General features: G+C 42.2%; 1 protein-coding gene and 1 long non-coding RNA gene across 36 annotated transcripts in view; one reads left to right on the top strand and one right to left on the bottom strand.

Annotated features, from left to right (window-relative positions):
• Positions 1-4746: 4746 nt before the first annotated feature.
• LOC110528683 (uncharacterized) lies at positions 4747-9887 on the bottom strand. 2 transcript variants are annotated; one of them, XR_016497468.1, is made up of 3 exons: positions 9777-9887; positions 9105-9197; positions 4747-5389 (listed from the first exon to the last, which is right to left on the bottom strand). It is a non-coding gene; the product is annotated as an uncharacterized LOC110528683 (long non-coding RNA). The 2 variants fall into 2 exon arrangements; XR_016497469.1 differs by having other exon boundaries at positions 9105-9221; positions 9777-9856.
• Positions 7281-25705, top strand: part of slmapa (sarcolemma associated protein a) — a 133265-nt gene continuing 114840 nt past the window's right edge. For 16 of the 34 annotated variants that reach the window (XR_016497467.1, XM_090242111.1, XM_090242109.1 and 13 more), the window contains exon 1: positions 7327-9048. Coding sequence is in view for 16 of the 34 variants with exons in the window: in XM_090242111.1 (XP_090098237.1) it covers positions 8851-9048 (198 nt within the window). In the remaining 18 variants the exon portion in view is untranslated. Of the gene's footprint in view, positions 9049-10551; positions 10643-10699; positions 10925-25705 lie in introns of those variants that run through there. The other 18 variants (XM_090242137.1, XM_090242130.1, XM_090242125.1 and 15 more) reach the window with 3 other exon arrangements.

Here is a 25705-nt window from a genome sequence, read left to right as displayed (position 1 = left end):
TGAGAGATTTAGGGCCAGGAAATGTGCTATGTGGTTTTACTTAGGGCCTTGAGTTTTTCCTAGCTACTTTATAGCTTTAGCTATCACCCACTAAATGTATATGTGTTTCTCTCCTTAGACATGTCACTGAGCTGGTGTAACTACTATGCAAAGTACTCTCAAGTTCAAGTTTGTTTATTTGTCATAGAAACATGATGTACACTGAGTGTACAAAACATTAGGAACACCTTCCTAATATTGAGTCAGTCTGTCATGGAAAGAGCAGGTGTTCTTGATGTTTTATACACTCAATGTACCTGGAGTATGCAGGCAAATAAAATGCTTCCTTGCAGGTTCACCTCTCAACACTGCAACTCACAATAGAATCGTACTAGAAAATAAAAGCTCAATTAATTAAAATAGGCTACCATAATGTTTTTTCAGAAATATAATACAAGAAGGCAATGAAACAAATTGAAGTAGGACATTTAGACATGTGCAGGGGAATTAAGAAATGTATTGTTCAATAATAAATAGACATGGTGTAGTGGTAATAAATACCAGTCCAGTAGCTGTGTGTGTGTGTGTTCGTGCGTGTGTGTGCGTGCGTGTGTGTGTGTGTGTGTGTGTGTGACTAGGAGTCCAATGGAAGGAGAGTCGATGTCTTCATTGTAAAAATAAAATAAAAAACAAGGTTTGTCATAGGCCTAAAGCCTTGATCAGAGAGCCCCTTTATGGTGACTAGAGGTGCAGAGGCACTGACCACATTTACATGCGCACAGTATTCCTCAGTATTCCTCGTAGTAGCTCATTTCCCACTTAAAGTCTCTGTGTGTGTGTGTGGTGACTAGAGGTGCAGAGGCACTGACCACGTTTACATGCGCACAGTATTCCTCGTAGTAGCTCATTTCCCACTTAAAGTCTCTGTGTGTGTGTGTGGTGACTAGAGGTGCAGAGGCACTGACCACATTTACATGCGCACAGTATTCCTCGTAGTAGCTCATTTCCCACTTAAAGTCTCTGTGTGTGTGTGTGGTGACTAGAGGTGCAGAGGCACTGACCACATTTACATGCGCACAGTATTCCTCGTAGTAGCTCATTTCCCACTTAAAGTCTCTTTCAGGACAAGCTGTTTACATTTTCCTTTGATATCCCTCTCATGAGTATCCCTGTTTCCATGAATTAACAAAATATTCCTAATTCATGTTTATGGGTTAAATGGAATAGCAACTGAAATATGGACTGACTGTAGGCCGATAACCTCCCATACATAACATAATATACTTTTAACTCCTGCAGAATTATGCATTTATTGCAGTGAAATTATACCAGACATGTTTTATTTTGTCTTGGGAACATGATTGGAAAAATCTGATTTATTTCCTTCCAACATCTCTTGAGAAAATGCGAATGCATGTGTAATGTGTATTTCAACCACATAAAATATGCACCCAAGATGAACTGAAGACTTAACAGAAAAGTGTTTCATTGTTTTCTCAGCTTTTCATTTCCTTAAAACTGATGACAGTTTGCACAGGAGTAATCTTTCCACTGTTTTGAAGTTCATTTGTTTTCTCCCCGGTCCCCTAAACGAAACTAGATTACTAATGCATTCATTTTTATCAATGTAAGACATTATTCTGGTGAGCACTACTTTATTTAGTCTTCTGGGGAAACAAGTTCTCACAGAAGAGAAATTGCATGTAAGGCCTATCAAACTAACTGACTAACAAATGTCGTAAACTATTAGCAGAAACGTGTCTAAATTAGGGGTGTAAGTATCCAGTAGTAAATGAATTATACCAGGCTGAATTACTATGTTGGAACAAACTGACACAGGTAGTCTACTTGTTGACATGTTTCGTTTGACAATCAGATGGAAACATCACACAACATCCATGATATCATATCATATATCAAATCAAATTGTATTTGTCACATGCGCCAAATACAACAGTGAAATGCTTACTTACGAGCCCTTAATCAACAACGCAGTTCTAAGAAAAATAAGTGTTGAGTAAAAATAGATATGTAAACAATAAAATAACAAATAATTAAAGAGAAGAAGTAAAATAACAGTAGCAAGACTATATACAGGGGTACCAGTACAGAGTCAATGTGGAGGCTATATACAGGGTGTTACAGTACAGAGTCAATGTGGAGGCTATATACAGGGGGTACCGGTACAGAGTCAATGTGGAGGCTATATACAGGGGGTACCGGTACAGAGTCAATGTGGAGGCTATATACAGGGGGTACCGGTACAGAGTCAATGTGGAGGCTATATACAGGGTGTTACGGTACTGAGTCAATGTGGAGGCTATATACAGGGTATTACGGTACAGAGTCAATGTGGAGGCTATATACAGGGTGTTACGGTACTGAGTCAATGTGGAGGCTATATACAGGGTATTACGGTACAGAGTCAATGTGGAGGCTATATACAGGGTGTTACAGTACAGAGTCAATGTGGAGGCTATATACAGGGGGTACCGGTACAGAGTCAATGTGGAGGCTATATACAGGGGGTACCGGTACAGAGTCAATGTGGAGGCTATATACAGGGGGTACCGGTACAGAGTCAATGTGGAGGCTATATACAGGGTGTTACGGTACAGAGTCAATGTGGAGACTATATACAGGGGGTACCGGTACAGAGTCAATGTGGAGACTATATACAGGGGGTACCAGTACAGAGTCAATGTGGAGGCTATATACAGGGTATTACGGTACAGAGTCAATGTGGAGGCTATATACAGGGGGTACCAGTACAGAGTCAATGTGGAGGCTATATACAGGGTGTTACAGTACAGAGTCAATGTGGAGGCTATATACAGGGGGTACCGGTACAGAGTCAATGTGGAGGCTATATACAGGGTGTTACAGTACAGAGTCAATGTGGAGGCTATATACAGGGGGTACCAGTACAGAGTCAATGTGGAGGCTATATACAGGGTGTTACAGTACAGAGTCAATGTGGAGGCTATATACAGGGTGTTACAGTACAGAGTCAATGTGGAGGCTATATACAGGGGGTACCGGTACAGAGTCAATGTGGAGGCTATATACAGGGTGTACCGGTACAGAGTCAATGTGGAGGCTATATACAGGGTGTTACAGTACAGAGTCAATGTGGAGACTATATACAGGGGGTACCGGTACAGAGTCAATGTGGAGGCTATATACAGGGTATTACGGTACAGAGCCAATGTGGAGACTATATACAGGGGGTACCGGTACAGAGTCAATGTGGAGGCTATATACAGGGGGTACCGGTACAGAGTCAATGTGGAGGCTATATACAGGGGGTACCGGTACAGAGTCAATGTGGAGGCTATATACAGGGTGTTACGGTACAGAGTCAATGTGGAGACTATATACAGGGGGTACCGGTACAGAGTCAATGTGGAGACTATATACAGGGGGTACCAGTACAGAGTCAATGTGGAGGCTATATACAGGGTATTACGGTACAGAGTCAATGTGGAGGCTATATACAGGGGGTACCAGTACAGAGTCAATGTGGAGGCTATATACAGGGTGTTACAGTACAGAGTCAATGTGGAGGCTATATACAGGGGGTACCGGTACAGAGTCAATGTGGAGGCTATATACAGGGTGTTACAGTACAGAGTCAATGTGGAGGCTATATACAGGGGGTACCAGTACAGAGTCAATGTGGAGGCTATATACAGGGTGTTACAGTACAGAGTCAATGTGGAGGCTATATACAGGGTGTTACAGTACAGAGTCAATGTGGAGGCTATATACAGGGGGTACCGGTACAGAGTCAATGTGGAGGCTATATACAGGGGGTACCGGTACAGAGTCAATGTGGAGGCTATATACAGGGTGTTACAGTACAGAGTCAATGTGGAGACTATATACAGGGGGTACCGGTACAGAGTCAATGTGGAGGCTATATACAGGGTATTACGGTACAGAGCCAATGTGGAGACTATATACAGGGGGTACCGGTACAGAGTCAATGTGGAGGCTATATACAGGGGGTACCGGTACAGAGTCAATGTGGAGGCTATATACAGGGGGTACCGGTACAGAGTCAATGTGGAGGCTATATACAGGGTGTTACGGTACAGAGTCAATGTGGAGGCTATATACAGGGTATTACGGTACAGAGTCAATGTGGAGGCTATATACAGGGTGCACCGGTACAGAGTCAATGTGGAGACTATATACAGGGTGTTACGGTACAGAGTCAATGTGGAGGCTATATACAGGGGGTACCGGTACAGAGTCAATGTGGAGGCTATATACAGGGTGTTACGGTACAGAGTCAATGTGGAGACTATATACAGGGTGTTACGGTACAGAGTCAATGTGCAGGCTATATACAGGTTGCACCGGTACAGAGTCAATGTGGAGGCTATATACAGGGGGTACCGGTACAGAGTCAATGTGGAGGCTATATACAGGGGGTACCGGTACATAGTCAATGTGGAGGCTATATACAGGGGGTACCGGTACAGAGTCAATGTGGAGGCTATATACAGGGGGTACCGGTACAGAGTCAATGTGGAGGCTATATACAGGGGGTACCAGTACAGAGTCAATGTGGAGGCTATATACAGGGGGTACCGGTACAGAGTCAATGTGGAGGCTATATACAGGGGGTACCGGTACATAGTCAATGTGGAGGCTATATACAGGGGGTACCGGTACAGAGTCAATGTGGAGGCTATATACAGGGGGTACCGGTACATAGTCAATGTGGAGGCTATATACAGGGGGTACCGGTACAGAGTCAAATCAAATCAAATGTATTTATATAGCCCTTCGTACATCAGCTGATATCTCAAAGTGCTGTACAGAAACCCAGCCTAAAACCCCAAACAGCAAGCAATGCAGGTGTAGAAGCACGGTGGCTAGGAAAAACTCCCTAGAAAGGCCAAAACCTAGGAAGAAACCTAGAGAGGAACCAGGCTATGTTGGGTGGCCAGTCCTCTTCTGGCTGTGCCGGGTGGAGATTATAACAAAACATGGTCAAGATGTTCAAATGTTCATAAATGACCAGCATGGTCGAATAATAATAAGGCAGAACAGTTGAAACTGGAGCAGCAGCACAGTCAGGTGGACTGGGGACAGCAAGGAGTCATCATGTTAGGTATTCCTGGGGCATGGTCCTAGGGCTCAGGTCCTCCGAGAGAGAGAAAGAAAGAGAGAATTAGAGAGAGCATATGTGGGATGGCCAGTCCTCTTCTGGCTGTGCCGGGTGGAGTTTATAACAGAACATGGCCAAGATGTTCAAATGTTCATAAATGACCAGCATGGTCGAATAATAATAAGGCAGAACAGTTGAAACTGGAGCAGCAGCACAGCCAGGTGGACTGGGGACAGCAAGGAGTCATCATGTCAGGTAGTCCTGGGGCATGGTCCTAGGGCTCAGGTCCTGCGAGAGAGAGAAAGAGAGAAGGAGAGAATTAGAGAATGCACACTTAGATTCACACAGGACACCAAATAGGACAGGAGAAGTACTCCAGATATAACAAACTGACCCTAGCCCCCCGACACATAAACTCAATGAGTCAATGTGGAGGCTATATACAGGGGGTACCGGTACAGAGTCAATGTGGAGGCTATATACAGGGGGTACCGGTACAGAGTCAATGTGGAGGCTATATACAGGGGGTACCGGTACAGAGTCGATGTGGAGGCTATATACAGGGGGTACCGGTACAGAGTCAATGTGGAGGCTATATACAGGGGGTACCGGTACAGAGTCAATGTTGAGGCTATATACAGGGGGTACTGGTACAGAGTCAATGTTGAGGCTATATACAGGGAGTACCGGTACAGAGTCAATTTGCTAATGAGGTCCTGGATAATGAGGTCCTGGATGGCAGGAAGCTTGGCCCCAGTGATATACTGGGCCGTACACACTAACCGTTGTTGTGCCTTGCGGTCGGAGGCCGAGCAGTTGCCATACCAGGCAGTGATGCAACCAGTGATCTCGATGGTGCAGCTGTAGAACCTTTTGTGGATCTGAGGATCCCATGCCTAACCCTAACCCTAACCCTAACCTTGAGACAACAATTTTGGACCCCTTGTGGCCCCCCTAAATGTGGAGTATGGAATAATATTTACATAACTAATTTTTGCGATCGTTCTTTTTTACATCCGTTATTAGACAGTGGCAAAGATGATGATTGTGAACATGGTCTTTTGCCTGCTAATGCCTGCAATGCAATGAAGAAAACGATGACGACAATAACGTCTAATGTAACTGGCCCCTCTTAACAGTACAACTGGCCCCAGCTTGGCCCCGCTAGTTGAAATGGTCTAGAACCGCCACTGCCTGAATCATGTAGACACATGCAGGAGCTCCGCATGCACACATGTATTTTTTTCTTGTTCAGGTGATATAAATCTGAGCAAGTAACCAGCTATTTGAAAAGTTTACCCAATTATAGTTTCCTGTTGATATATTGAGGAAACTTAACATGCTGCCTACAAGGCAAAATGCGTGTGTCCACGTGCACATGTTGATTTTGTCCATGGACACCAGATGTGATCATGAGACACAGGTTAAAAAAATGTAAAACAACTGTATTAATTAATTAGGGGTGCGGGTCGAAACACACATGAAACATTCAATGACATTTAGCTAGCTTGGCCTTGGAGATAAACATTACCTGACATGCATATTGTCCTATTTCTAGCTGGTTCTTTGTATAATTTTGACCTGGAGTCATACAAAATCGTGTGTTTCTCTACTCAGACGACTAATCCACATATAAAAAGGGAAACATAGTTTTTAGTGCGTTATCTTTAATGAATCTATCCTCGTTTGTTTTTCAAGTATCCACGTGTGTTTGTATCTTCCAGACATAAGGAAAAGACTTGTGGCAAGTCTATAGAACAAAGTTCTATTTTAGCGCTCGGTTATGCAGCCACTTCTTTATGATGCAAGCGGTGTTGGTGAAATAATTGAATAACACAGTATGTGTACATTTATTTTGCAACGCCCGCGCACGCAACGTGGCCGGTGAGGTTTGCATGTAACTCACAGATCAGTGATTATAAGGAAGGGAGCAGGTGGGTTGATACATTTAAAGTTTTAGAACAAATCTTATAATCTTTCACTAATTAAGTCCAAAATTGTGGGGGTCCAACATTGTTGTCACAGGGGCTCTAACCACTAAACTACCTGCCGCCCCATATAGCTTAATTTTAAATCTATCATTGACTGAAACTGACTGAAAAAGTCACGCAAGTGTTACAATACAAATGCTTGTGTTTTTTAACCACATAATAAACAATATTTGCATGTGACGTTGCAGCGTGTCATGAACGTCTATTCTGATTGGACCCCATTTTGTCAATTTTGAACATTGATCCCGCCTCTAATGACGTTATGGCTATATGTCGCGTGCGCTACAACGGCAACACATCGGCGCTTTTACCGGTCTGTCTGATTTCATTTCAGTTATGACTACGGATTCTTGTGGAGGAGGACAAGTTTTTCGAAAGTTTACCCAATTCAACGGAATAATTCTGTAAAATCACATCTTGTGTCATCGATAAGTGTGTCTTATTAACTTGGGGGTAATCTTCAGAAGATTAGCTACTGGACTGGGGATGAAGCCAAAACTCGTCTCAGTTTTCCGTGTCTGCTCTGTCAGCTAGCTGGCTAACTAGCTAGTAAGGCTATCCATCCTAGCTAACTATTTCCGACTCAGCTAACGTTTGCTTTTTTTTGTGAAGAGGGCCCAGCTTTACTAGCTAGCGTTACATGTCTTTAGTTGCTTGTCTCGATTAGAATATATTTTATTTGTTTTGCCACGAATTAGCGTTATTCAAGCGTTCAAGAGTTGGTTGAACACCAGTCGATTATTCACCCGAAGAGGCCGCTCCGGCTTGATTACAAGTTGTTAGCACGTTAGCTAGCTTTGTTTTTTTTTTTTTACATTTTTTTTTTTATAGCTATATCTGGGTAGTTGCCAGCAAACAGCCAAACTGCAGGGTTTTTGTATTAGGCACATTCATCTCTACATCCCGCTGCAATACCCATTTTAGATTTAAGGGTTGTCTTTGCAGCAGTTTGAAACATTTCAGCTTCGAGATTAGAAAGATTTGTTGCTGTTCAGGGCCCTGAAACTCAATATTAGCTTGCTAGTCTGCCTGAGTTGGGAGTGGCTAGGGGTTTGCATTAGCTGGTTAGCGAGCTAGCTAACAAACAAGGTCAGATGTTCTTATATCGCACCCGTCTATAGTGCGTAGGATAAACAAAACGTAATGACACAAACTCTATAGAAAAACAATGTATTAATGACCTGTTAAACCACGGTCAGATTGACAGCGGTTGTGTTTCAATAGCCGTATCATCACCAGGCGCAGGGATCGGAAACCCCGCACTGGTCAAATAGTTTTGTATAAACTACCAATCTGGATTTATCCGTTGCTGTGCTAAAGATTGGGTGCCACACTAGCCTGCTCAATATAGCTTCTTTCCCTGTACATTTTGATGGACGTGATTAGATATTTTCTAGACGGCTACTATTGTTATCGTCATGCGATTCTGGCTAGTCAGAGATCTGACCTGTACATAGTCGTGTTGAATAACATTCAGTGGACGTAATGTAGCTCTGTGGAAAGAGAGCCCAAAAATCTTTTTTTTTTTTTTTTTGATTTACCAGTGTTGGTTACGTTTCTCGTTGAAAAACGTAAAAAATGAATATAATGTTTGATAGCTAGTTCGTGCTTTAACTCAAAATAGAATAGCCAGCCAGCGGAATAGCTAGGCTAAATTGAATTAACAGCCGATGATTGAAGACTTAGAACGTTGTCATTCTGGATCAAGAAACCTTGTCTTTAGTCTCTGGTTGGAGTAACACTCCCAAGCCATCATCAATGCCTTCAGCGCTGGCCGTTTTCTCCTGTCGTCCGAATTCACACCCTTTTCAGGAACGTCATGTCTACCTGGACGAGCCAGTCAAGATCGGGCGCTCTGTGGCACGATGCCGACCGGCTCAGAACAACGCCACGTTCGACTGCAAGGTTCTGTCACGGAACCATGCCCTCCTCTGGTTTGATCACAAGACTGGCAAGGTGAGTCTGTCAACCATTCGGATAGCTACTAGCTTTTACTTTGCTTGGTACAATACCTTTGCGCAGTCACTGCCATGCAGTCACATGTTGAACGGTGTTGCAGTCGACATGTCCAGGTACCTCAATGGAATAAGTGGTCAGTCAACCACCTATGGGTAAACAATGGGTCATGGCTGCAGGGTTGAGAGACACACCAACACATATATATGGGTTGCCACTGACTGACAGCCAGCTATGGCCACTGTGCTGAGAGAGAGTATCAAATCATTGGTCACATTTTTGTTTTGCCTAGGATTGTGCTAACTTTCTCCCACCTAAATAAATAGAACAATAATAATGTGGGAAATCACCTTTTAGAACATCCATGGGAGATTAATAGTTTGCTTTCCAAATGGCACCCTATTCTCTATAGGCCTCTGGTCAAGAGTAGGGCACATAGGGTGTAATTTGGGATGTGCACACATGGTGTGATTTGGGATGCACATAAAGATCCCCTAGCTAATTGCTTAGGCTACAGCTGCTAGGAAGTCTGTTTGAGCTTCGTGGATAAAGACTGTTAATGCAAGACACACAGCTGCCTGCTAGCAAGACAACCCAAGACAACACCCCACCCTAATACACACATCGCATACCTCCCCCAAGGTCCTCATGTACCCGCATGCACATCTAGCTGTAGTAACTGCATCACGTGACACACACACACACAAGAATAGAAGGTTTAGTGTTACCTTGATGAAATGGTTGTAGTTGTCTTGTCAGACGGACAGATAATGTTACTTTCAACACGGTGTTGCCAGGGGAAAGTTACAGGGAAAGGAGAGTTACAGGGCAGTGGTGTTGTCATGGAAAGTTAAAGGGCATGTATTGGTTTGTTTAACCTAGGGGGAAATGAGACACACCAGGGGTGCATTCATTAGGCACACTTATGAAACGTACAGTAACCACGAGGCACTACTGGAACTTGTTCCATTAACACTTGGCTCATTTTCCATTGTAAAAGTTCTCTACGGTATTCCCTAATTCCACCAATACGTTGTGTGAGTGGGGTGGTGGGCACACCTCGCCTGTATTCACCTGGACAGTAGCTAGTACAGTTGGCACTACAGAGCAACCTTGGACGGTTGGCTTGTGTTAAGAGGTTCCAAATGATTAAAACTTTGACAGCCAGAGGTCGGCGTAGATATCGCTCCATGTTCACTATACCATATAAACCTTATACTGTCTACTCCACCCCTTCCACATGAGTCATGTGACTAGTTTCTTTACTGAACTGATTTGGGTGCTGATATACCGTACCAGTCAAGAGTGTGCTAAACTGTCATCAAGGCAAAGTGTGTCTACTATGAAGCTTAAAATATATTTTGATCCGTTTACTACATAATTCCATATGTTATTTCATAGTTTTGATGTCTTCACTATTTTTTTCACTATTATTCTAAAATGTAGAAAATAGTAAAAATAAAAACCCTCTAATGAGTAGGTGTGTCCAAACGTTTGACTGTTACTGTAAGCCTCTCCCTCAGATTCCTGAACACTTCATAGCAAACAGTTGTTCAGTCCAGGAAGATATAGGCCCCACTTCCTGTGTAATGACGTAAGTAGATTTACATGCCTGTTTTGTTAACTAGTTGTCTAATATTTGTCATGTTGTGCTTCTTGTTAGTAGAGATTTATCTGACCTCACTAGCTGAAGGTCTTAGTTTTAACACCATTCTAGGTGTAGCAGGCAGCGCCAAGAGTTTAATATAGACAAAGAGATTACACACCCCTATCTTGGAATGCAGTTCTACTCTGCTAGTACTTTACAAGCTCTCTATCCCTCCGTCTCACTGCTTTAAAGGACAAACCAGACCGCGCCGATAAATGGTTTAAATCGGTAGGTGTCCATCCTTTCTTCTCTGACCACAGAACATCAGCCGCCATTCACTCTTCATTTCATAATGTTTCCACATAGTTTAATTATAAGCACTTAGTTTGCTACTACTATTATAACTGCTTGAAGAAATTGACTTTTACTATTCCACTATTATATTAGTGTTAAGACCAGTGTCTCCTTTACAATGGTGCACTGAGGACAAATATTACATCAACAAAAATATTTAAACTACCAGACAGCTATAAATACATTACATCAGGTTAGTACAACAAGTTATAATAATGAATATAAACTATTGTTCACTTTAGTGAACTAATTTAAGATTATAAACCTCAATGTAACTAAATGTAATCTACAGTGCATTCGGAAAGTATTCAGACCCATTGACTTTGTCCACATTTTGTTATGTTAGATGTATTCTAAAATGGATGCAGATGTTTTTTTGCCCTCCCTCATCAATCTACACTCAACACCACATAATGACAAAGCAAAAAACATGTTTTTAGACATTAGTGAGTTTTTCATAAGTATTCAGACCCGTTACTCACAACTTTCATGCACCTTTGGCAGCGATTACAGCCTCAAGTTTTCTTGGGTACGACGCTACAACCTTGGTACTAGAGGTCGACCGATTATGATTTTTCGATACAGATTATTGGAGGACCAAAAAAGCCTATACTGATTAATCGGCTGATTTAAAAAAATAATAAAAATAAATACAAAAAATAAAAAATACAATACATTTTTTAAAAATGTATTCGTAATAATGACAATTACAACAATACTGAATTAACACTTATTTTAACTTAATATAATACATCAATAAAAATCAATTTAGCCTCAAATAAATAATGAAACATGTTCAGTTTGGTTTAAATAATGCAAAAACAAAGTGTTGGAGAAGAAAGTAAAAGTGCAATATGTGCCATGTAAAAAAGCTAATGTTTCAGTTCCTTGTTCAGAACGTGAGAACAAATGAAAGCTGGTGGTTCCTTTTAACGAGTCTTCAATATTCCCAGGTAAGACGTTTTAGGTTGTAATTAATATAGTATTTTCGGTCTATTTCTCTCTATACTATTTGTATTTCATATACCTTTGACTATTGGATGTTCTTATAGGTACTTTAGTATTGCCAGTGTAACAGTATAGCTTCCGTCCCTCTCCTCGCCCCTACCTGGGCTTGAACCAGGAACACATCGACAACAGCCACACTCGAAGCAGCGTTACCCATGCAGAGCAAGGGGAACAACTATTCCAAGTCTCAGAGCGAGTGATGTTTGAAACGCTATTAGTGCGCACCCCGCTAACTAGCTAGCCATTTCACATCGGTTACACCAGACTCATCTCAGGAGTTGATAGGCTTGAAGTCATAAACAGCGCAATGCTTGAAGCATTGCGAAGAGCTGCTGGCAAAAGCACAAAAGTGCTGTTTGAATGAATGCTTACAAGCCTGCTGGTGCCTACCATCTCTCAGTCAGACTGCTCTATCAAATCATAAACTTAATTATAACACACAGAAATACGAGCCTTAGGTCAATAACTTCTTTGGGCTGCAATCCCGTTAACGGGATGATATGACAACAGCCAGTGAAAGTGCAGGGCGCCAAATTCGAAACAACAAATGTTATAATTAAAATTCCTTAAACCTACATGTATCTTATACTGTTTTAAAGGTAATCTTGTTAATCCCACCACACTGTCTGATTTTCAAATATGCTTTACAGCGAAAGCACCACAAACGATTTAGGTCACCACCAAGCCACAGAAAAACACAGCCATTTTTCCAGCCAAAGAGAGGACTAACAAAAAGCAGAAATCGAGAATTAATCACTAACCTTTGCTCTTCATCAGATGACACTCATAGGACTTCATGTTACACAATACATGTATGTTTTGTTTGATAAATGTCATATTTATATAAAGAAATCTGAGTTTACATTGGCACGTTACGTTCACTAGTTCCAAAAACATCCAGTGATTTTTGCATAGCCACATCGATTCAACAGAAATTCTCAACATACAGTGCCTTGCGAAAGTATTCGGCCCCCTTGAACTTTGCGACCTTTTGCCACATTTCAGGCTTCAAACATAAAGATATAAAACTGTGTTTTTTTGTGAAGAATCAACAACAAGTGGGACACAATCATGAAGTGGAATGACATTTATTGGATATTTCAAACGTTTTTAACAAATCAAAAACTGAAAAATTGGGCGTGCAAAATTATTCAGCCCCCTTAAGTTAATACTTTGTAGCTTTGTAGCATTTGTGAACAGCAGTTTTCAGTTCTTTCCACAGATTCTCGATTGGATTCAGGTCTGGACTTTGACTTGGCCATTCTAACACCTGGATATGTTAATTTTTGAACCATTCCATTGTAGATTTTGCTTTATGTTTTGGATCATTGTCTTGTTGGAAGACAAATCTCCGTCCCAGTCTCAGGTCTTTTGCAGACTCCATCAGGTTTTCTTCCAGAATGGTCCTGTATTTGGCTCCATCCATCTTCCCATCAATTTTAACCATCTTCCCTGTCCCTGCTGAAGAAAAGCAGGCCCAAACCATGATGCTGCCACCACCATGTTTGACAGTGGGGATGGTGCGTTCAGCTGTGTTGCTTTTACGCCAAACATAACGTTTTGCATTGTTGCCAAAAAGTTCAATTTTGGTTTCATCTGACCAGAGCACCTTCTTCCACATGTTTGGTGTGTCTCCCAGGTGGCTTGTGGCAAACTTTAAACGGCACTTTTTATGGATATCTTTAAGAAATGGCTTTCTTCTTGCCACTCTTCCATAAAGGCCAGATTTGTGCAATATACGACTGATTGTTGTCCTATGGACAGTCTCCCACCTCAACTGTAGATCTCTGCAGTTCATCCAGAGTGATCATGGGCCTCTTGGCTGCATCTCTGATCAGTCTTCTCCTTGTATGAGCTGAAAGTTTAGAGGGACGGCCAGGTCTTGGTAGATTTGCAGTGGTCTGATACTCCTTCCATCTCAATATTATCGCTTGCACAGTGCTCCTTGGGATGTTTAAAGCTTGGGAAATCTTTTTGTATCCAAATCCGGCTTTAAACTTCTTCACAACAGTATCTCGGACCTGCCTGGTATGTTCCTTGTTCTTCATGATGCTCTCTGCGCTTTTAACGGACCTCTGAGACTATCACAGTGCAGGTGCATTTATACGGAGACTTGATTACACACAGGTGGATTGTATTTATAATCATTAGTCATTTAGGTCAACATTGGATCATTCAGAGATCCTCACTGAACTTCTGGAGAGAGTTTGCTGCACTGAAAGTAAAGGGGCTGAATAATTTTGCACGCCCAATTTTTCAGTTTATGATTTGTTAAAAAAGTTTGAAATATCCAATAAATGTCGTTCCACTTCATGATTGTGTCCCACTTGTTGTTGATTCTTCACAAAAAAATAGTTTTATATCTTTGTTTGAAGCCTGACATGTCAAAAGGTCGCAAAGTTCAAGGGGGCCGAATACTTTCGCAAGGCACTGTAAATGTAGAAGAATTATAGATATACTTCTCCTTAATGCAACTGCTGTGTCAGATTTCAAAAACGTTACGGAAAATGCAAACCATGAAATCTGAGACGGCGCTCAGAAAATTAATCAAAATAGTCGCCATGTTGGAGTCAACAGAAACCAGAAATGACATGATAAATATTCCCTTACCTTTGATCTTCATCAGAATGCACTCCCAGGAATCGCAGTTCCACAATAAATGCTTGATTTGTTCGATAATGTCTGTTATTTATGTCCAAGTAGCTACTTTTGTTAGCGTTAGGTACACATATCCAAACGCTCGTACATTACTTCGGACAAAACGTTCTATTACAGGTCAAAGAAATTTCAAACTAAGTATAGAATATATCATTAGGATTTTTATCATAAATCTTCAATAAAGTTCCAACCGGAGAACTCCTTTGCGTCTACATGAGCAACGGAACGCAGGGCGATATCATGTGGAATGTGCGTGACCAGGAAATGGCTCTCTGCCAGTAAGCTGACTCATTCAGCTCTTAGTCAGTCCCACAACACAGTAGAAGCCTCATTCAAGTTTCTAAAGACGGTTGACATCTAGTGGAAGCCCTAGAAAGTGCAACTTCATTCATATCCCAATGTGAATTCAATAGGGCCTTAGTTGAAAATCGACCAACTTCAGATTTCTCACTTCCTGTTTGGATTTCTTCTCAGGTTTTTGCCTGCCATATGAGTTCTGTTATACTCGGACATCATTCAAAACGTTTTAGAAACTTTAGTGTTTTCTATCCAATACTAATAATAATATGCATATATTAGCAACTGGGACTGAGGAGCAGGCCATTTACTCTGGGCACCTTTTCATCCAAGCTTTTTTTTTTTGCCAATGTTTTTTCTTAAATATTTGAATGAAAGGGTACTTAAACATTTTTTTTTGCTTTCCCCCATTTTTGCATTCATGAAGTATTCAGACCCCTTCACTTTTCCCACATTTTGTTAAATTACAGCCGTAGTCTAAAATGTATTAAATCGTTTTCAATCAATCAATCTACACACAATACCCCTTAATGACCGTGGTCATTTTTGAAAAAAATGTTGCGCAAATAACAGACCTTTTGCTTTGAGACTTGAAATTGACATGATTTGGAAAGGCACATACTTGTGTGTGTGTGTGTGTATATATATATATATAAGGTCCCACAGTTGACAGAGCATGTCAGAGCAAAAATCTAAAATATACGGTGAAGCATGGTGGTGGCAGCGTCATACTGTGGGGATGTTTTTCCATGTACTGATAGACTAGTCAGGTTCTAGGGAAAGATGAACGGAGCAAAGCGCTCAGGACTTCAGACTGGGGCGAAGGTTAACCCACCAACAGGATAACGACCCTAAACACACAGCCAAGACAACACAGGAGTGGCTTCTGGACAAGTCTCTTAATGTCCTCGAGTGGCCCAACCAGAGTCTGGACTTGAACCCTATCGAACATCTCTGGAGAGACCTGGAAATAGCTGTGCTGCGATGCTCCCTATCCAACCAGCCAGAGCTTGAGAGGATCTGCAGAGAAGAATGGGAGAAACTCCCCAAATACAGGTGTACCAAGCTTGTAGCGTTATACCCATGAAGACTCGAGGCTGCCAAAGGTGCTTCAACAAATTACTAAGTATTTATGTGAATGTGATATTTCAGTTTTTTTTGCTGAAATGTCAACCTGTTTTTGCTTTGTCATTGTGTGTAGATTGGTGGTGGGGGTGCCAATTTAATCAATTTTAAAATAAGGTTGTAACATAACAAAATGTGGATTAAAAAGTCAAGGGGTCTGAATACTTTCCCAATGCCCTGTATGGAACCGCTATCAGGTGCACTGTTTACAGTGTTTGTTCCTACGAATTGCATTTAGGCAAAAAAAATACAAATAAAGTTTAGTCTGTTCTGTTAAGATGCAGTACCATAATCTACACTGAACAGAAATGTAAAAGAAACATGTAAGGTGTTGGTCCTGAGTTTTAATGAGCTGAAATAAAATATCCTAAAAACGTTCCACATGCACAAAAGCATTTTCTCAAATGTATTGCACATTTGTTATTGTGCTGGGGACAATAACATCCCACTCTAAAATTTTCAGTTTTGTCACACAAACCCAATGCCACAGATGTCTTAAGTTTTGAGGGAGCATGCAATTGGCATGCTGACGGCAGGAATGCCTGCCAGAGCTGTTCCCAGAGAATGTAATGTTAATTTCTCTACCATAAGCCGCCTTATGGGGCGGGGGTGTATTTCTGTCTCTAAAGCCCTTTTGTGGGTAGAGAGTCTGATCGGCTGGGCCTGGCTCCCAAGTGGGTGGGTTTGACTCACTAGTGGGTGGGCCTATGCCCAGCCATGTGAAGGCCGTAGATTAGGGCTTAATGAATTTATTTAAAAATAAGTCAGCAAATATTTAGAAATTGCATGGTTTTTATATTTTTGTTCAGTATAGATATAAATCCATTTGCATCTTAAGAGAACCTTTGTTGATGTCTACAGGCTCTGTGAGGTCATAACTATTCATTTTGAACATGTTCCTTAGACCTGTTAAAACAACCAGCTGACCCCCCCCCCCCCCCCCAGGCATTTTTTTAATTCATCCCATAGGAAGGAGATTTGTAGGTAAGTGTGTCCTAAATGGCACCCCATAGGGCTCTGAACAGTAGAGCACTATTATAAACTCATAGGGAGTTATTTGGGACACCATGTCTTCCCTGGGTATGTTGCAGGTTTATTTTTTTTAATACCCCGCTCTGTTCTCTCTGTTGGTAGTGCAAAACAAAACGCCAACAGTCAGGGGTTAGTTCAGATCTCCAGGCAGGAGCCGCAGTCCTGAGTAATCTGTATGTTTTCCAGGTTCCGGAGTTGTGATTCTGAATTGGAATCCTGGTGGTGCTGTCACCGTGGCGCTGACCACATGCTATGTTACCCTTTCTCTCTCTGCTGTGATTGTTTCCTAATTTGTTACGAAGTAGCAGCAATCCTCTGTGGCAGAAAGGAATCGTTGGATTCCTTTCCAGCTGGCACCTCTGACTGTTGTGGTTAAGCATTCTGGAGCTCTGGCATAGCTAGGGCTTTCTGCCCTGTGGCTAGAGATGTGTAGCCTGGCCTGCGCGGTTCTGAGCTCTTTGTGCCTTCTTGTCAACTCCTATGGTCACTGTCATGCAGGAGTTACATATGTAGGCTATTAGGGTGGGGTTTCCCCAGAGACTGGCTGGCCCTGGATCCACAATACCTCTGAGTAGGACTGATCTGAAGTTTTCTATTTGATTTATTTTTGATCACAGGGAGTAATATTATATGGACATGTGGGGACTTGATCCTAGATCAGCACTCCTCTGGGATGCTTTGTGGACACGAGCCCTGATCTCCTGATCCCCACTGACCTGAAAGGAGAGCCTTTCGCTCTCCTGGGCTGTTGGTCGATCAAGATTTTTATAGATGTGCATTACCAGTCAAAAGTTTGGACACCTACTCATTCAAGGGTTTTATTTGGACTATTTTCTACATTGTGGAATAATAGTGAAGACATGTTATGAAATAACCAAAAAAGTGTTTAATAAATCAATATTCATTTGAGATTCTTCGAGGTAGCCACCCATTGCCTCAACCAGCTTCATGAGGAATGCTTTTCCCAAAGTCTTGAAGGAGTTCCCACATATGCTGAGCACTGAGCTGCTTTTCCTTCACTCTGCTGTCCAAACCATCCCAATTGGTTTGAGGTTGGGTGATTGTGATGCAGCACTCCATCACTCTCCTTGGTCAAATAGCCCTTACATAGCCAGAGGTGTATTATGGGTCATTGTCCTGTTGAAAAATAAGTGATATGATTGGTTGACGGTAGGTGGTGGCAGTACATCCTGTATAAACACAAACTCACTTCCTTGACAACCGATTTGCACAACTCCGTGGAGTATGAACGCCCTGATTTCTGCAGATTCAGTATCACCGTAAATGCTGCATGGCCAATGCAGATGTCGGATTGACCATGCAGTGCCCAGGGCCAATGCAGATGTCGGATTGACCATGCAGTGCCCAGGGCCAATGCAGATGTCGGATTGACCATGCAGTGCCCAGATGCAAAATACACTTCTCTATCCGGAATTACTTCTCAAAATAATGTTTTCTTCACCTCAAACACAAAGCAAACTGAATCTGTTTTTACATCCATTGAGTGACAATGTTTCCTCAATGTATTTAAAAAAATCTTTCCTGCTCTCCCTTTAACCACTTAGCGTGAAATGTCATGCTCTGATCCAGTGGAAACGTAAAAAAAAAAGATATATATGCCTACCTGGTTACTTCTTTACCAGTGCTTGACTTGGACTGAAATGTCTCTGAAATGTCTTCTGGGACTTATTTTGGGTGCTGGTACTGTTTTTATATTTAAGTGCAGGAACTCCACGATACTTTTGAGCTAATATTCTATAAGAGGAACAGGACCTCGCGCAGTATAAAATCTGAGGTGGTAGTACTCTGCTCTGGTGAGCTCCTGCCCAAGTCAACCACTGCTTCTTAGACCTTGCATAAATAGCCTACAGCTGTCTGTCCCGAGCTCACTGGCACGGGAAACTCTGAGGGCCCATAATATTTTATACAATGTTTATACAAAGTTTTTATTTGTTGTTTTTTATGTAGGCTATTCATTCTTACATTGGTTGGCGATTTAGAAATGATTTGGGATTATTTTCATTTGTATTTGGTTAGAATTTTGGTTAACCACACAACAATGATTTTGATATATGAAGACATTATAAAATAAATTAAACTGTTCCTCGTGTGTATTTTTAAAAACAATTAACTGTCATAGAGAGAAGTTGAAATTGTGAGATATAAATTGGTGTGTAGCCTATTACCGGCGACTCCAGGAGAGTCATGGCAGAATCTGCGGAAGACAGTGGGAGGATGCTGCTTGAGTCAGGTTACCTGGCTCCCTCTTGAGTCATTGGTGTCTTATGTCATCAAACAGTAAGCTTAAAGCATCAGACAAGCTCAATAGTTGATTTTATTAAAACCCATAGGCAGTCTGTATAAATGGAAAATAGGCACTTTTTTGTGTGTTTTTGGGGGGGACCGATTTGTCCAAAGAACAGCCTAATTTCGGGCCATCAGAATTTTTTTTTTGTTTTTTTTTTCAGTCAGCTCAACAAACAGTTTACCATTTGTGCGTTCTTGTCAACTCTCTTATGGTAATGCCAAACAGATCTTGGGCCAACCGATTTGTCTTCCCGGAGACCACAACTTCAGGCAGTGAGCCTCAGGGCTCTCCACTGACCTGAAAGGAAAGACTTCCCTGGCGCTGCTAATACTGTATGAGGAGGGTTAGGAGGAAAGGTGCCAACCCTGAGTCATATAACTGGGCCAGCCAAGAGTCTCTGGGCCTGCGTCCCAAAAGGCACACCCTATTCACTACCTTGTGCTTTTGACCAGAGCCCCTCGAATGGCTGGATTTGGGATGTTCCAGCCCCAAAGCCAGTGGCAGAACATTCCAATCATGTCCAGCTTTTAGCAGCCTGTCAGGAGCTGTGTATCGACAAAATACGTATTTTACTTGAGGGTCGGCCAAAATGGCAGCCCTTTCCCTATATAATCATCCGGTTCTACTCATTACAATATCGAGCAACCGGTTTGACTTGGCAATGTAACACATTTTTACTAAGTTATAGTTCATATAAGGAAATTAAGTCTCAATTATATTCGGTAAGACCTAATCTATGGAATTCACATGACTGGGAATAAAGATGTGCTTCTGTTGGTCACAGATACAGTACCATTTTTAAAGTAGGTGTGGATCAGAAAACCCATCAGTATCTGCTGTGACCACCATTTGCCTCATTGCAGCGTGACACACCTCCTTCACTTGGAGTTGATCATGCTGTTGATTGTGGAATTTTGTCCCACTCTTCAATGGTTGTGGGTACTGGAACGCGGTGTCGTACACTCCTACCCTAACTAATTAGTTGAAACAACCATGTTTTGTTAATGTCCGTGTACCAGTTGACTTTGTCTGTACACAAGCGAAAACACACACACACAGACAGAGAGCAGTCTGTTTTGATAATGAGCAGGTTGTGTGTTGGTGCTTCATAATACCAATGTTCTGCCTGATTGCATGCCTCGTTCCTCTTACCGTGTCCTGTCGTTGACCAACCTCTAGCTGCCCCGTCGTTGACCAACCTCTAGCTGCCCCGTCGTTGACCAACCTCTAGCTGCCCTGTCCTGTGTTGACCAACCTCTAGCTGCCTGCTACCCTGTCTTTGACCAACCTCTAGCTACCCTGTCCTTGACCAACCTCTAGCTGCCTCCACTAGTCTACTGCCAAATCCTCATTGTAACCTGCCATGAATAGGATACCACTAGTACCAGATTACCTTATTTATTTATCAACCTGATAAAGTTGACTGAATGAGAACGTCATTCATAGCAATGACCTGGGGAGGCCTATCAGTGGATAAATTCCATCCAAAATGGAGAGGACATAAGGATTTAGGGTGATTGGTTGGGAGGATTGTGTCCGCTCCTCTTTAAACATGAGCTATATATCCTTTTTCTGAATCATGTCCTATTTTTTTTTTTATAAATAGAGTGCAGAGGGAAGACTTTAAAAAAATATATTTCAGGCGATCAAATGTACTGCCAGGTTCCAGTACGGTCCAATGAAGGAACCTTGGCTATTGTAGTGGAAACTGTCAAGACAGCAGAAAACAGGACCATGGTATCAGGCTGTTTCAGATGTGCGTGTTACTGGAGTGTTGGTCTGTGTAGCTCTACTGGCTCTTAATCAATTTAAGCGCAATTCTTTGCTTCTTTCTAAAAAAAAAATTTAAAAACACATTTGAGAGTAAAGTCAGTGGGAAAAGGACTTAATTGGGCTGTATGTAAACACCGCCTTATGTGTAAAAAAAAAAAAAAAAAAAAAAAAAAAAGAGCTGATCCGATTGGTCGAAAGACAGATTTGTGGGATAAGATCAGGGATCTTTTGGATCTTCTCCACCAATGCGGCTTCAGGAGACGGGACGTGAGGAATCAGGAAAAACAGAGCCTTAGACTGGAATGACTTAGTGTAGAGTTTCTCTGAGATGAGGCCGGGGGGAGCAGCATCTCGGAGCTCGAAGTTCCTTCAACCTCGACTTGGTTTTTGCTCTGACATGCACTGTCCAACTGTGGGACCTTATCTAGGCTGGTGTATGCCTTTTCCGAATCATGTCAAATCAATTGAATTGACCACAGGTGGACTCTAATCAAGTTGTAGAAACATCTCAAGGTTGATCAATGGGAAACGGGATGCACCTGAGTTCAATTTGAAGTCTTATCGCAAAAGGGTCTGAATACTTATGTGAAGTATTTGTTTTTAATTTAGCTGACATTTGCAAAAATGTATATAATTTTTGCCTTTATGGGGTATTGTGTTTTGAGGTGGGGGGGTGAGAAACGAATACATTTTTAGATTAAGGCTGTGGGAAAAGTCAAGGAGTATGATACTCTCCCGATGCACTGTATACAATACCAGAGAAGTGGAGCATTTTTTTTATTTGTTGTGCCAGAATTTCTTCACGGTCTTCATTTCAAAGGAAGGCTGCATCTCTACCTAGTATTGTATCATGGTGATGGAGATCCAACACTCCCAAACAGCAAGCCCCTGTACCTCTCCCCTCTGCACCCAACTGAGATCCCAAACTCCCTGCTGCTGCCCCCCCCCCCCCCTCCCCCCACCCTGTGGTAGTCACGGCAACAGCAAACTCACATCCTCCTATGACCCTCCCTCTCCTTGGGTCTCTGTTTTTTTACTGTTTCAATGTTGTAGTTGCAATCCTCTGCTGTACCTGGACTGCAGTTTAATATCAATACCACTCGATGTAGAGAGAATCAATCAATGATAATACATTTGTTTTCTAGTGCCTTTATAGAACACCTGGACAATACCACAAACACACATCACCCTGTAAATGGACATACCTTAAAGGGCTCTATATTTATATACATTTTTCTATATGTGTGTGGTTGTGTATGGTTGTAGTTGCAGAAAAGTCAGCGAATTAGTCCTACTTTCATAGCTCTGTTTTTCTATATGTGTGTGTGTGTGGTTGTGTATATGGTTGTAGAAAAGTCAGCGAATTAGTCCTACTTCCATAGCTCTACGTTTTTCTATGTGTGTATGTAGTTGTAGAAAAGTCAGCGAATTAGTCCTACTTCTATAGCTCTACGTTTTTCTATGTGTGTGTGTGTGTATGTAGTTGTAGAAAAGTCAGTGAATTAGTCCTACTTCCATAGCTCTATGTTTTTCTATGTGTGTGTGTGTGGTGTATATGGTTGTAGTTGTAGAATTAGTCCTACTTCCATAGCTCTAAGTCTTTCCTCCGTTCACCGTTTGCGTTCTGTGGTCGATCGTACTGTTTCTGTGAGCTATAACATCACAACGTTTTGGTGATATTAGCTTGTCCTGAGCAAACCTGGGTTCAAATACTCCTCAATCTTAAAAAAAATACTTTTAGCGTTTTGCTGTAGCCTGCCTGGACTTCCAGATGGGCGTGGTTTGTGCTCTGAAGACTGTTCTATTGGATCCTTGGTGCCAGACGAGCTCATTCTTGTCCAGATTAAGTATTTGAAGTGAGTAGAATTGGAGCTAGGGCTGTCCCTAGGTCCAATAGTCACACCCTGAGTTAAAAATAAATAAATAAGCAAATGTATGCACTGAGCTTCGTCTTTAAGCATACTGTTTGACATAATTCAGACCCACAAATGAATGGGGGGGATCCAGAGTTAAAGAAACCGAAGAGGACCTGTGCTCTTCCCAGATTCTGCCGTTTATGTTCCTGAAGTTACCGGTAATTGGCTACACTAGGGGTCGGCCACTTTAAAATTTTTTTTTTTTTTTTTAAGTCTTTTTTTTGTAGAATTCCAATAAACAATTGATCTTACTGATTGCTACCGATCTGCGTGGCAGTTATGATTTTCATATGCAGTTTTTTTTATTTTTTTTGTTTACATTTGTTGTTCTATGGCCAACTTGGTAAAACTAGTCTACACGAAGACAACAAATAAAAACAACATAGAAAATATCGGGACAAAAATATAAATCCTATAATTCACATTGGCTGCGCATGGAGGATTGTTCATGTTAAACAAACTTGTCTCAACTGAGCCCGGCCTTGCAACATTGAATCAACTGGGTCGGGCCTTGCAACATTGAATCAACTGGGTCGGGCCTTGCAACATTGAATCAACTGGGTCGGGCCTTGCAACATTGTATCAACTGGGTCGGGCCTTGCAACATTGTATCAACTGGGTCGGGCCTTGCAACATTGAATCAACTGGGTCGGGCCTTGCAACATTGAATCAACTGGGTCGGGCCTTGCAACATTGAATCAACTGGGTCGGGCCTTGCAACATTGAATCAACTGGGTCGGGCCTTGCAACATTGAATCAACTGGGTCGGGCCTTGCAACATTGAATCAACTGGGTCGGGCCTTGCAACATTGAATCAACTGGGTCGGGCCTTGCAACATTGAATCAACTGGGTCGGGCCTTGCAACATTGAATCAACTGGGTCCGGTCTTGCAACATTGTATCAACTGAGCCCGGCCTTGCAACATTGTATCAACTATTCTGGGCCCTCAGTGTTTCCTATGCCAGTGAGCTCCGGACAGACACGGCTGTATTTCTGAAAGGGATAAGAAGAAATCTGTTATTTTCTAACATTTCCTCTGGATCCACAAAGGCTCAGCGGTTATCAAAGGGAGGAACTATAGTAATTCTCAATGGCTGTATAAAGACTTTTAAGCTCCGCAGCTCATTAGTATTGTGGAGTTCGGACATTAATAAATAGACCCATTTAATACATTTTGTTTGCAGGCCAGCTAGGCCTACTACGCAATCTGGTCCATGTCCTTACTCCACATTTTTACATAAGCACTCCAAACAAAACACATTGAATAAATTGACTTAACTTGTAAATGTAATTTTAAATAAATCAAAAACCTTTTTTTCCCCCTCAAGTGTGGCATAGGTTGTCAGCTCTGCAAGCAACGTGTCCACTCTGTCAATGGGAACAGGAAATGACTGTCATAATAATATACAAAAGTATGTGGACACCCCTTCAAATTAGTGGATTCGGCTTACTCAGCCACACTTGTTGATGACAGGTATATATAAAATTGAGCACACAGCCATGTAATCTCCATAGACAAACATTGGCAGTAGAATGGCCCGTACTGAAGAGCTCCGTGACTTTTTACAACATGGCACCACCATCATAGGATGCCACCTTTCCATCAAGTCAGTTCGTCAAATTTCTGCCCTGCTAGAGCTGCCCTGGTCAACTAAGTGCTGTTATTATGAAGTGGAAATGTCTAGGAGCAACAGCAGCTCAGCTGTGAAGTGGCAGGGTACACAAGCTCACAGAAGGAGAGTGCTGAAGCGCATAGCGTGGTAAGATCATCTGTCCAGTTTCAACTCTACTGAGTTCCAAACTGCCTCGAAGCAAAGTCAGCATCAAAACGAGTGGTGCAGCGGTCTGAGGTCCTCATTGTAAATAAGAATTTGTACTTAACTGACTTGCCTAGTCTTGCCTGGGCGCTTCAAGAAATGGGTTTCCATGGCTGAGTAGTGCCACATAAGCCTAAGATCACCATGCACAATGCCAAGCATCGGCTGGAGTGGTGTAAAGCCCGTCGCTATTGGACTCTGGCGCAGTGGTTATGCGTTCACTGGAGTGATGAATCACACTTCACCATCTGGCAGTGCGGTGGATGAATCTGTTTGGCAGATGCCAGGCTACCTGCCCCAATGCACAATGCCAACTGTAAAGTTTGGTGGAGGAGGAATAATGGTCTGGGGCTTGTTCGGGCTAGGCCCCATTGTCCCAGTAACCCTACAGCACGCAATGACATTCTAGACGATTCTGTGCTTCCAACTTTGTGGCAACAGTTTGGGGAAGGCCCTTTCCTGTTTCAGCATGACAATCCCCCAGGCACAAAGCGACGTCCATACAGAAATGGGTTGTCGAGATCGTTGTGAAGAACTTGACTGGCCTGCACAGATCCCTGACCGCAACCCTATCGAACACCTTTCTGGATGAATTAGAACGGCAACTGTGAGTTGGGCCTTATCGCCCAACATCAGTGCCACACCTCACTAATGCTCTTGTGGCTGAATAGAAGCAAGTACTCGCAGCAATGTTCCAAGAAGAGTGGAAGCTGTTAATAGCAGCAAAGGGGGGACAAACTCCATATTAATGTCCATGATTTTGGAATGAGATGTTCAACG

Source organism: Oncorhynchus mykiss, chromosome 7 (genome assembly GCF_057628025.1).
Source record: "Oncorhynchus mykiss isolate SJ-2025 chromosome 7, ASM5762802v1, whole genome shotgun sequence".
Taxonomy (NCBI): Eukaryota; Metazoa; Chordata; class Actinopteri; order Salmoniformes; family Salmonidae; genus Oncorhynchus; species Oncorhynchus mykiss.
The sequence above is the reverse complement of the archived record's forward strand: the minus strand, read 5'-3'. Positions and strand labels throughout refer to the sequence as shown.